The 13,799-nt window shown below is 43.4% G+C and overlaps 1 protein-coding gene across 1 annotated transcript in view; it reads right to left on the reverse strand.

Annotated features, from left to right (window-relative positions):
- Window positions 1–13,799, reverse strand: part of LOC311104977 (protocadherin-11 X-linked-like) — a gene marked incomplete at both ends in the record, with an annotated part of 184,756 nt that overhangs the window by 164,266 nt on the left and 6,691 nt on the right. Inside the window, one exon of the mRNA XM_084146964.1 lies at window positions 2,473–4,959. Within this exon, the coding sequence (XP_084003090.1) occupies window positions 2,473–4,959 (2,487 nt within the window). The remainder of the gene's footprint in view (window positions 1–2,472; window positions 4,960–13,799) is intronic.

Genomic DNA, 13,799 nt, shown 5'->3' on the forward strand with positions numbered 1-13,799 from the left:
CTTTATTTTGGTCCCAAGCCCCCATCTAGCTATCTCTTCTTTCTGTTGGTCCCAAGCCCCCATCTAGCTATCTCTTCTTTCTGTTGGTCCCAAGCCCCCATCTAGCTATCTCTTCTTTATTTTGGTCCCAAGCCCCCATCTAGCTATCTCTTCTTTCTTTTGGTCCCAAGCCCCCATCTAGCTATCTCTTCTTTCTATTGGTCCCAAGCCCCCATCTAGCTATCTCTTCTTTCTGTTGGTCCCAAGCCCCCATCTAGCTATCTCTTCTTTCTGTTGGTCCCAAGCCCCCATCTAGCTATCTCTTCTTTATTTTGGTCCCAAGCCCCCATCTAGCTATCTCTTCTTTATTTTGGTCCCAAGCCCCCATCTAGCTATCTCTTCTTTCTGTTGGTCCCAAGCCCCCATCTAGCTATCTCTTCTTTCTGTTGGTCCCAAGCCCCCATCTAGCTATCTCTTCTTTATTTTGGTCCCAAGCCCCCATCTAGCTATCTCTTCTTTCTGTTGGTCCCAAGCCCCCATCTAGCTATCTCTTCTTTATTTTGGTCCCAAGCCCCCATCTAGCTATCTCTTCTTTCTGTTGGTCCCAAGCCCCCATCTAGCTATCTCTTCTTTCTATTGGTCCCAAGCCTCCATCTAGCTATCTGTCCTTTCTATTGGTCCCAAGCCCCCATCTAGCTATCTCTTCTTTATTTTGGTCCCAAGCCCCCATCTAGCTATCTCTTCTTTCTGTTGGTCCCAAGCCCCCATCTAGCTATCTGTCCTTTCTATTGGTCCCAAGCCCCCATCTAGCTATCTGTCCTTTCTATTGGTCCCAAGCCCCCATCTAGCTATCTGTCCTTTCTATTGGTCCCAAGCCCCCATCTAGCTATCTCTTCTTTCTATTGGTCCCAAGCCTCTATCTTTACCTTGATCTTAGTAACCCGCCATACTGTAGCACTATCAGTCTCCATCCCATAGAGCTCCACCCTGCTCTGCTCCACCCCACTCTGCTCCACCCCACTCTGCTCTGCTCCACCCCTCTGCTCCACCCCACTCTGCTCCACCCCACTCTGCTCCACCCGCTCTGCTCCACCCTGCTCTGCTCCACCCCACTCTGCTCCACCCCACTCTGCTCCACCCCACTCTGCTCCACCCCGCTCTGCTCTGCTCCACCCCGCTCTGCTCTGCTCCACCCGTTCTGCTCCACCCCGCTCTGCTCTGCTCCACCCCGCTCTGCTCTGCTCCACCCGCTCTGCTCCACCCTGCTCTGCTCTGCTCCACCCCACTCTGCTCTGCTCCAACCCACTCTGCTCTGCTCCACCCCTCTGCTCCACCCCACTCTGCTCCACCCCACTCTGCTCCACCCCACTCTGCTCCACCCCACTCTGCTCCACCCCACTCTGCTCCACCCCGCTCTGCTCTGCTCCACCCCACTCTGCTCCACCCGCTCTGCTCCACCCCACCCTGCTCCACCCCGCTCTGCTCTGCTCCACCCTGCTCTGCTCTGCTGTGTTGTCTGCCCTCAGCTAGGCCACCTCTCCTCTCCTCACCTCTGATGTACATCTATTTCCCTGGCCTGCTTTTATTTATTAGGGCACTTCGCATTTGGCACATCTCTTAGGGAATCATAAGCCTCAGACCAGACCGTAGCATGCAAACGAGCCTTATGCTTTGCTCTCCTCCTCACAGTCACAAAGCCTTCAGAGCCTCCACAGTCAAGACGCCACTTAATATCTCCAGCACGCAACCAAAATCTGGTATTATTTAATGAGGTTTTATTATTCTGTAGTGGAAACTCTTGGGGGATACGTTTCCTGCTATTTCAGTGGAAAGTGAGCAGCTGATTGAACCCAACGTTTATCTGTTAAGCTGATGACTGTCAAATCAAACACTCTATGTTTGGTTTTCTTTGTCCGTCAGACATGCTAGTTTTTTTTTCAGGCGTGTCAATCAAAAAAGCTTAGCGCTGCTTTTAATCTGTTGGTCCTCAGCAAATACACCTGTGCAGAGTTCAATTAGTAGCATGGCCGACTTGATTCTCCCTCAAGCATGCTATTACTCTGCCACCAGCCTTTCTCACTTAAGATTCTAATTTAAGACTAGTTCTAGACCATTCCACTGCCGCCATTATACTTTTAAGTGGAACATTAACCCAAATAAGGTTAAAGGGTTTTATAGACATATAGTACAAGATAGCGAAGGGAGGTATAATCTGTCTTCGTTTTTTTTCCCCCCCTCTGTCTGGGAAGTAAAGATAGATTTCATTTGGTTGAAGTTTCTTGGCCCTGACTTCAGTTCCCTCCTTCCTCTCTGAGGTATTCTTCCTCAATATTCAATGCTGATGACATTCATGCACGTGTGACTTTTTGTGTGGTTCAATCCCCAGGCTCCCTCCCGCTGCCACCCATCACCCTCCTTATCAACAAAGGGACAGTGGTACGGGGAGTTGGAGTGGGAACAGTAGGTGGCTTTAGAAAATAAGTTATGAATTACCTGTCTGGTGTGGATTTGCCCAGGAGTCTTGAATCCCCCCTGACAGCTGCACTCTGAGACAGAGTACGGGTCCGAGCTGGTGGAGAGGCACTTGGAGTGCGAGTCACAGCCCACCACAAACGTGTTGTCCAGCGGGAGCTCCTGAATCACGTGATGTTTATTGGGCGCCATCGGGGTCTCTGGTTTGATTTGGAAGGTTGGCTGTGGGGAGGCAGACTTGTAATGCTTGGCTAAGTCTGGACTGTCAGGTTTGAAGGTGGTCGGAGTAGTGGCCCAGTTGTATTTCCCCATGGTCTGCTCATCTAGCTCCACGGGGAGGTCCAGGGTTCCATTAATGTGCTCCTGGCTGGGATCATCAGACTTGGATTCTTCTATGGTGACAAAGTTCAAGAGGAGGCTCTTAGGGGATCTCTTCTTTTTCTTCTTTTTCTTCTTGATTTGACGGTTCTCCTGGTTGGGCGACACCCACTCGCCGCTCTGCTTGCCCTTCTGCACCACTTTATGCCTGGGCGTCTGGCGGCAGCGCACCAAGGCCGTCACGAAGATGACTAAGATGACTGTCATAGTCCCAGCTATAATAGCGATGACAACAATCACGTATCCGTTGACTTGGGGTGTGACCTCACTGTTTCCCACGTTACGGTCCAATGGAGTCTCCAAGCTCTTACGTAGCTGCTCCTGAATGAACGTAGCGTTGGAAACAGTCTCGTTAATGAACAGATGAATGAGGGCGATGGCGTGTAAGGACTCCGGCTGGCCCAGGTCTTTGACTTTCACCACCAGCCGGTGTAAACCCTGATCGGCTGAGACTACCTTCTCCTGCAGAGTTATATTACCAGTTGTTTTGTCTATGGCAAACAGGCCTCTTGGAGATCCCCCGATGATGCTGTACCGCAGCTCAGCATTCATGCCAGTGTCATTGTCCATAGCGAACACTCTGGTGACCACAGACCCAGGGCTGGTGGTAGACTGGACCAGATCGTAAGAGTAATTGGACGAGGGGATAACAAAAACGGGTCGATTGTCATTGACGTCCACAACGTTTATGGTGACCTTGGCGTATGAAGTGCTGGGCGGTTGCCCTCCGTCTACGGCCTTCACCATAAAAGTGTAAGAGCTCTGCTGCTCTCTATCAAACGTGATGTTGGGTTTGATCACACCGGTCCGGGGATCAATAACGAAATTGTCTTTCCCGTTCAGGATGGACAGCGTTACGACGGCGTTGTCACCTGCGTCAGAGTCTGTGACGGTGATCAGACCCACTGTCCCATATAGAGGCAGATTCTCAGGCACGTAGAAGTTATACTCAGGATGGGTGAAAGCTGGGCTGTTGTCGTTGAGGTCCTGCACTATCAACCTCACTGTGACATTGCTCTGCAGCGAAGTAGACCCATTGTCCCTCGCCATGACAGCGAACGAATACTTCTCCTGCTTCTCTCTGTCCAGGCGTTTGCCAACGGACAGGATTCCTGACCGCCGATCTATGTTAAACCCATCGGGAGCGTCAGGGCCAAGAGAATAAATAATCTCACCATTATGTCCGCTGTCTGCATCTGTGGCACTGATCTTTATGAGCTGCGTGGACGGATCATTGTTCTCTGGTATGGACAGCTGAATCTCAGGCTGAGGGAAGATGGGAGCGTTGTCATTCTCGTCCTTCATTTTAATTAAAACCATCGCTGAAGTGTTCAAAGGAGGCTTCCCAGAATCCGACGCCACTATCTTAATTGCATATTCCCTGGTTGTTTCGTAATCTAGGGGAGCCGCAGTCTCCAGCAGGAACTGGTCATTAAAGACTGGCTTTAACCTGAAAGGAACATCGTGGTCGGTGTAACAAGTCACTTTGCCGTTCAGATCCAGGTCCTTGTCCGTCACTGTAATTAGGGCTATTTTTGTGTTGAGAGGAGCGTTCTCTGACAGCAGAACCGTTCCATTAACAAGGTTCATTATGTACCGAGTGTCTATGGACGGAACGTTGTCATTAATGTCCGTTACGTTGACGATAACCGCAGCTCTGGAGGGGGTGGAGCTGCCGTCGCTGGCCAGGACGATGAGTTTGTGGACCGGGGTGGACTCCCGGTCTAAGGGCTGCTTGACGGTGATCAGCCCGGTGGTGCTGTCGATGGCAAAATGCCTCTTGGTGGACGAGGAAATCTGGTTGGAGAAGGAGAAGTGGATCTGGGCGTTGGAGCCGAGGTCTGCGTCCGTGGCGTGGAGCTGGGTGACGGAGGTTCCCATGGGGGCGTTCTCTGGGATGTTCACCTCCACCTCGCTGTCCTTGAAGACCGGTCGATTGTCGTTGACGTCGGCGATGGTGACCTGGAGGATGGCCGTGCTGGACTTTGGGGGGGTTCCTCCGTCCTCCACCTTGATTTTCATGACGAAGGTGTCCTTCTGTTCGCGGTCCAGGCTCTGCTGGACGATCAGCTGAGGCCATCTGTCTCCCTCTGGGGTCTCGATGATGTCCAGGCCAAACTCACTCACACTCTGTAGAGACAGGGAGATAATGAAGAACGCAGATAATTAGTGAGCTTCAGTCCCATGTTACTGAACTACATGGAACTACTGTGCTGTACATCCTGGAGCATGTTACTAATTGCTTTGTTATTCATCAGTGCATGCATATATACATTCATGGCCTGATTTCTGGGTATTTCACATGCTCTTCACCTGAAACATGACTATCTTATATGACGTCATACAGTACTAGTGGTACTGTAAGATGGTACTAGACTTACACAGCTGGTTTCATTTTCCAGAATCAACACCAACAAGCTCTAGTTTGTTTTAACTTTAACAGATGTTTGCTCTCACTGAAGCAAAACACTGGGGTGAAAGATCTTTAATGTTCTCAAAATATTTGCTTTGAGATTAAATCCAGAGGAAAATATCCACTTATTTAGGAAATACTTAGGCCTAAGTAAATGTTGGATGCTGAGACTGAGGTAAACAGTTATGTCCATAACCAAAAAAGGCAATTCGGTTTAAAGTTTAGTGCTTTTAAAATTTTTCAACAAATCTATGTTATAAACAAGAAACTGACAGATGGAATCTACACATATAATAGAAGGCCAACAACACACACAATGACATCAAACCATGCTCAAGTTCCTTGGAATTCAGTTATACTTAACTATTTTACATGAATACTGATGGAGTAAGTGTTAAAGTACTGTCTGCTCACTGCCACCGCTCAGCAGATTCTTCTTAGGTGGTCCTGTCACACTACTGTCCTTGTATCTCCTGGTGCTTCTTAATTAAATACCTGTTTTAGCCCCCTGCCCTCCTCAGTGCAATTGCTTTAAGTCACATTTGATTCAATTTTGACCTTACTATCTTGTGTCTACTTTGGAAATGAGGAGACGGCTCACAAAATGTCAAGTTCATATGTGAGAGAGACAGTTGAAAGGGAAGCCATGGAGATAAGCTTGTTAAATGCACTGCAAGACCACAATAGATTAAAGGGACAGAGAGACTCCACATTAAACAGCCTTTCACCCAAGGAGGACTAAATCAGTAGGAAAACATTGAAGCCCGAGTAAAATGAAAACAAAATGCATGTAATCCCCATGAGAAACTGGCTCTGACTGTTCAAAGTAATTGCCTTCCCCCCCAAAAAATGTAGCACTAATATATACGATCACAGATCAGCTATGTGGTAAAGATGGGGTCCTGGCATATTTGCCATTGTTTTGATTTAGAGAGAGAGAGAGAGAGAGAGAGAGAGAGAGAGAGAGAGAGAGAGAGAGAGAGAGAGAGAGAGAGAGAGAGAGAGAGAGAGAGAGAGAGAGAGAGAGAGAGAGAGAGAGAGAGAGAGAGAGAGAGAGAGAGAGAGAGAGAGAGAGAGAGAGAGAGAGAGAGAGAGAGAGAGAGAGAGAGAGAGAGAGAGAGAGAGAGAGAGAGAGAGAGAGAGAGAGAGCGAAACAACACAATTAGACCCAACCAAATCATGAGAGCTGCACTTCCTAACCTCCTGCCAAATGTATGACCATATTAGAGACACATATTTCCCTCAGATTACAGCGATCCACAAAGAATGTGAAAACAAACCCAATTTTGATAAACTCCCATATCTACTGGGTGAAAAACCACAGTGTGCCATCACAGCAGCAAGATCTGTGACCTGTTGCCACAAGAAAAGGGCAACCAGTGAAGAACAAACACCATTGTAAATACAACCCATATGTATGTTTATTTATTTTCCCATTTGTACTTTAACTATTTGCACATCGTTACAACACTGTATATATACATAATATGACATTTGAAATGTCTTTATTCTTTTGGAACTTCTGAGTCTAATGTTTACTGTTAATATTTATTGTTTATTTCACTTTTGTTTACTATCTACTTCACTTGTTTTGGCAATGTTAACATACGTTTCCCATGCCAATAACGTCCTTAAATTGAAATTGAATTGAGAGAGCGAGAGAGAGCAAGAGAGCGAGAGAGAGAGAAAGAGAGTAGAGAGAGAGCGGGAGAGAGAGAGAGAAAAAGAGAAGGAAAGAGACAGAGAGAGCAAGAGAGACAGAAAGAGAGAGGGAGAGAGAGAAATAGCTAAGAACCTGAATGAGACCCATGCATTTTACGAAACAAAGAGGGTCTTTGAAGCACTTTCAGTCAGAAGCAGTTTCATGCTAAAACAAGAAAAAAGCATCCTCTTTAAAGAGATAAGCTTCATGCTGCACATAATGTTGTAAGAGATTACTCTGTCTAGGCAAAGCTATGAAATGAGATTAAGATACATACATTCTGACTGTGAACGGTACAATACAGACCAAACGTGTTCACCTCACTTCCCGGTAGGTTTAGAACCAGTACCACTATAGCAGGGACCCATGGCAGAGGGAAGAAGGAGGCCAATACTATGTCCCGGTAGCTATAGGCCAGGCTCTGCTGTAGCCGGCCGCAACCGGGAGACCAATGGGGCGGCGCACAATTGGCCCAGGGTAGGGGAGGGAATGGCCCGGCAGGGAGGTAGCTCAGTTGGTAGAGCATGGCGTTTGCAACGCCAGGGTTGTGGGTTCGATTCCCATGGGGGGGCCAGTATGAAAATAAATAAATAAAGAATAACGTATGCACTAACTGTAAGTCGCTCTGGATAAGAGCGTCTGCTAAATGACGTAAATGTAAATGTATAGCATAGACATGGTGTACAGGGTTGTTGTTGTTGTTGTTGTTGGGGGTTCACTTGCTGTGAATGTTGTCGTCAGTCTGAACCACTGCAAAGTGACAGAAGTCCCTTAAGGAACCAAAGCAGCGCTGCCTGAATGAGGATGGTTACTTACGGAGAATAGAAATACGGATGCTATCTATTCTTTCTACAGTCTGAGACAAAACTCTACACAAGACTGGAGAGACAGAGCAATGACCATCCAATAACAATGAGTTAGTAGAAGATGAGTTAGTAGAAGATGAGTTCTAGTAGAAGATGAGATCTAGTAGAAGATGAGTTAGTAGAAGAGAAGTTAGTAGAATATTAGTTAGTAGAAGATGAGTTCTAGTAGAAGATGAGTTCTAGTAGAAGATGGGTTAGTATAAGATGGGTTAGTAGAAGATGAGTTCTAGTAGAAGATGAGATCTAGTAGAAGATGAGTTCTAGTAGAAGATGAGTTAGTAGAAGATGAGTTCTAGTAGAAGATGAGTTAGTAGAAGATGAGTTCTAGTAGAAGATGAGCTAGTAGAAGATGAGTTCTAGTAGAAGATGAGTTCTAGTAGAAGATGAGTTAGTAGAAGAGAAGTTAGTAGAAGATGAGTTCTAGTAGAAGATGTGTTAGTAGAAGATGAGTTAGTAGAAGATGAGTTCTAGTAGAAGATGAGTTCTAGTAGAAGATGAGTTAGTAGAAGAGAAGTTAGTAGAAGATGAGTTCTAGTAGAAGATGGGTTAGTAGAAGATGGGTTAGTATAAGATGGGTTAGTAGAAGATGAGTTAGTAGAAGATGAGTTCTAGTAGAAGATGGGTTAGTAGAAGATGAGTTAGTAGAAGATGAGTTCTAGTAGAAAATGAGTTCTAGTAGAAGATGAGTTCTAGTAGAAGATGAGTTAGTAGAAGATGAGTTCTAGTAATAGATGAGTTAGTAGAAGATGAGTTAGTAGAAGATGAGTTAGTAGAAGATGAGTTAGTAGAAGATGAGTTCTAGTAGAAGATGAGTTCTAGTAGAAGATGAGTTCTAGTAGAAGATGAGTTAGTAGAAGAGAAGTTAGTAGAAGATTAGTTAGTAGAAGATGAGTTCTAGTAGAAGATGGGTTAGTAGAAGATGAGTTAGTAGAAGATGAGTTCTAGTAGAAAATGAGTTCTAGTAGAAGATGAGTTAGTAGAAGATGAGTTAGTAGAAGATTAGTTAGTAGAAGATAAGTTCTAGTAGAAGATGAGTTCTAGTAGAATATGAGTTAGTATAAGATGTGTTAGTAGAAGATGAGTTAGTAGAAGATGTGTTAGTAGAAGATGAGTTAGTAGAAGATGAGTTCTAGTAGAAGATGAGTTCTAGTAGAAGATGAGTTCTAGTAGAAGATGTATATTCATGGAGTAGTTCTTGAACATGAATTTGCAACTAATAAGGACTACACATTAGTTTAGTAAGTAACTATTTGACCATTGACAAAGCTGACATTAAAATAACTGTGACACAACGTTTCTATCAAATTCATAGGAGTGATTTCACCACTGCAATACAGTGAAACATAACATTTTGGCCCTTTGTACATTATGGTTGTTAAATCTTAGTATAAACTTTAGTATCTGGGACTTTGGCACAGTGCTTCCATCCAGTCGATGTCATAGGTGCTCCTAAAGATGATTTATGAATCAGACAGATTTTTCCCCCACGTCTGTCTCACTGTCACCTTAGACAACAGAACATTTAGAGCATTTCAATCAGTTTCAGAGAGCTATAGCTAACCATCTGTAATGGCTGTTTATTTTTACTTTAGTGAATTAAAATTAGGCTGGTGGATTGTGATAACATCTAGGGCAGGCATACTTACTGTAGAAAAGGCTAAGTAAGAATATGAATCACTGGCCCTAAGGTGGGAGTGACAACAACCTTTAAATAAAATACATAACTGTACAGTTTAAAAGAGAGCTGTTACTCCAGCTTCACCCAGACTGACCTCCTAAAACCTGTTCGTGAAGCATTCATCTACCACGTGTCTATATGGACCATGTATCTACAGTCACCTCCATAATTATTGACATCCTTGATAAACATTAGCAACAAAACTGTATAAATAATACAAATACTGAGCTACAGTATATTGCATGTAATTATTTTTTATTTTTTATTATATTTCTTATACTAACACAATTGCTCAGAGATGTATTCTGATGACTTAAGTTTTTTCTTAAGTCCGCAATCTGCTCATTAGGTAACCCATAAAAGGGACAGCACCAGACAACCCCTATCTAGGTGTGGACGACACACAGACAAATATGTTTTGAGTATCTGTTGTCAACTCCGTCAGTGGCTTGTCAACTCCATCACTGACGGCTAACCCCCTTAAGATCAATTTTGTTTTGTAAATATTAAGAAAAAAATATTGCAATCACTGTTCTGCAACATATGCTTAAACAATTGAAGTATTTGCTGTATTACTACTTGTATGTATTATGGATCCCCATTAATTCCTGCCAAGACAGCAGCTTCTCTTCCTGGGGTTTATTAAGGATCCCCATTAGCTCCTGCCAAGACAGCAGCTTCTCTTCCTGGGGTTTATGAAGGATCCCCATTAGCTCCTGCCAAGGAAGCAGCAACTCTTCCTGGGGTTTATTAAGGATCCCCATTAGTTCCTAGCAAGGCAGCAGCTACTCTTCCTGGGCTTTTTTAAGGATCCCCCTTAGTTCCTGCCAAGGCAGCAGCTACTCTTCCTGGGGTTTATTAAGGATCCCCATTAGTTCCTGCCAAGGCAGTAGCTACTCTTCCTGGGGTTTATTAAGGATCCCCATTAGTTCCTGCCAAGGCAGCAGCTACTCTTCCTGGGGTTTATTAAGGATCCCCATTAGTTCCTGCCAAGGCAGCAGCTACTCTTCCTGGGGTCTAGCAAAAATTAGGGAAGCAATATTCATAATAATACAATTTTTAAACATTAAAATACATTTTCCAACAGATTTCACAATACATTAACTTTGTGTCCTACGGCCACTAATCTACTACAACACACCATCCAAGTGTACGTGTGTGTATAGTGTGTATGTTATGTGTGTTTGTATGTGTGTGTTTGTTCCTGTGTGTGTAACTCCTCGCTGTTCTGTGAGGTGCATTTGTATCTGTTTTTTAAATCTAATTTTACTGCTTGCATGAGTTGCTTGATGTGGAATAGAGTTACATGTAGTCATGGTTTATGTGCGCCTCCCATAGTCTGTTTTGGACGTAGGGACTGTGAAGAGATCTCGCACAAATACAAGTAGTGATGAAGTCAATCTCTCCTCCACTTTGAGCCATGAGAGATTGACATGCATATTATTAATGTTAGCTCTTCATGTACATCAAGGGCCAGATGTGTTACCCTGTTCAGTAGTAATTTTCCCAAGTCCCTCTTTGTGGCACCTGACGACACGACTAGACAGTAGTCCAGGTGCGACAAAACTAAGGCTTCTAGGACCTGCCATGTTGATATTGTTGTTAAGAAGGCAGAGTAGCGCTTTATTATGGACAGACCTCTCCTCATATTAGCTACTGTTGTATCAATATGTTTTGACCGTAACAGTTTACAATCCAGGGTTACTCCAAGCAGTTTAGTCTCCTCAACTTTCTACTTTCCACATTATATATCCACATTATTTATTACAAGATTTAGTTGACATTTAGAGTTTAGTGAATGATTTTTACATACAATGCGTTTAGTTTTTAAAATATTTAGGACTAACTTATTCCTCGCCACCCATTCTGAAACTGACTGCAGCTCTTTATTAAGTGTTGCAGTGATTTCACTCGCTGTAGTAGCTGACTTGTATAGTGTTGAGTCATCCGCATACATAGACACACAGGCTTTACTCAAAGCCAGTGGCATGTCATTAGTAAATTGAAAAAAGTAAGGGGCCTAGACAGCTGCCCTGGGGAATGCCTGATTCTACCTGGATTATGTTGGAGAGGCTTCCATTAAATAACACCCTCTGTGTTCTGTTAGACAGGGAACTCTCAATCCACAATATAGCAGGGGGTGTAAAGTCATAACATATACATTTTTCCAGCAGCATACTGTGATCAATAATGTAACAAAACAGCTCCCACAATATTTGCATTATCAATTTCTCTCAGCCAATCCTCAGTAATTTGTGTAAGTGCCGTGCATGTTGAATGCCCTTCCCTATAATCGTGTTGAAAGTCTGTTGTCAATTTGTTTACTGTAAAATAGCATTGTATCTGGTCAAACACACATTTTTTCCAAAGGTTTACTAAGGGTTGGTAACAGGCTGATTGGTCGGCTATTTGAGCCACTAAAGGGTGCTTCACTATTCTTGGGTAGCGGAATGACTTTTGCTTCCTTCCAGTCCAGAGGGCACACACTTTTTTGTAAGCTTGTATTAAAGAGATGGCAAGTAGAGTGGCAATATCATCCGCTATCATCCTCAGACCCAGGTTGCTTTTCATTGTTGACAGACAACAATAATTTTCAATCCTTCCACACTCACTTTACGGAACTCAAAATTACAATGCTTGTCTTTCAAAATGTGGTCAGTTATACTTAGATGTGTATGTTTCGGTGTTTGTTGATGGCATGTCATGCCTAAATTTGCTAATCTTGCCAATGAAAAAATCATTAAAGTAGTTGGCAATATAAGGTTTTGTGATGAATGAGCCATCTGACTCAATGAATGATGGAGCTGAGTTTGCCTTTTTGCCCAAAATTATATTTAAGATGCTCCAAAGCGTTTTAGTATAATTCTTTATATAATTTATCTTTATTTTATAGTAGCCTTTACCCATGGTGATGGATGAAAAATTGATTTTCATGCATGTTACATAATGTTTTATACCCCAGTGGCACAGGAAGCCATGGAAGGCCACAATACACTTTCTTAAACTAAAATACATTTTTTTAAGTCAAATTTTAATCCAGTTTCCATTTTGTTTGATTTTAATTATAAGAATATTTAGGGGTGCCAATAATTTTGACACCTTTATTTTTGAGGAAAACATATATTGCTTAATAAACAAAATCACTTTCTCTGAGAAATTGTATTAGTATAACATAATATCATTGTCTAATTTTGTTTTAGCATTAAATATAGCTCAGTTTTTGTATTATTGATTTTATACAGTCTTTTCTGCTCATCTTTATCAAGATGCCAATCATTTTGGAGGTGACTGTATATGTATATACTGTATGTGTAGAGATCTATAAATGAAATATCTATGTATATACAGTGGGGAAAAAAAGTATTTAGTCAGCCACCAATTGTGCAAATTCTCCCACTTAAAAAGATGAGAGATGCCTGTAATTTTCAGCATAGGTACACGTCAACTATGACAGACAAATTGAGGGAAAAAAATCCAGAAAATCACATCGTAGGATTTTTAATGAATTTATTTGCAAATTATGGTGGAAAATAAGTATTTGGTCACCTACAAACAAGCAAGATTTCTGGCTCTCACAGACCTGTAACTTCTTCTTTAAGAGGCTCCTCTGTCCTCCACTCGTTACCTGTATTAATGGCACCTGTTTGAACTTGTTATCAGTATAAAAGACACCTGTCCACAACCTCAAACAGTCACACTCCAAACTCCACTATGGCCAAGACCAAAGAGCTGTCAAAGGACACCAGAAACAAAATTGTAGACCTGCACCAGGCTGGGAAGACTGAATCTGCAATAGGTAAGCAGCTTGGTTTGAAGAAATCAACTGTGGGAGCAATTATTAGGAAATGGAAGACATACAAGACCACTGATAATCTCCCTCGATCTGGGGCTCCACGCAAGATCTCACCCCTTGGGGTCAAAATGATCACAAGAACGGTGAGCAAAAATCCCAGAACCACACGGGGGGACCTAGTGAATGACCTGCAGAGAGCTGGGACCAAAGTAACAAAGCCTACCATCAGTAACACACTACGCCGCCAGGGATTCAAATCCTGCAGTGCAAGACGTGTCCCCCTGCTTAAGCCAGTACATGTCCAGGCCCGTCTGAAGTGCATTTGGATGATCCAGAAGAGGATTGGGAGAATGTCATATGGTCAGATGAAACCAAAATATAACTTTTTGGTAAAAACTCAACTCGTCATGTTTGGAGGACAAAGAATGCTGAGTTGCATCCAAAGAACACCATACCTACTGTGAAGCATGGGGGTGGAAACATCATGCTTTGGGGCTGTTTTTCTGCAAAGGGACCAG

The sequence above is a fragment of the Coregonus lavaretus genome (genome assembly GCF_964263955.1).
Source record: "Coregonus lavaretus genome assembly, chromosome: 29".
Classification (NCBI taxonomy): domain Eukaryota; kingdom Metazoa; phylum Chordata; class Actinopteri; order Salmoniformes; family Salmonidae; genus Coregonus; species Coregonus lavaretus.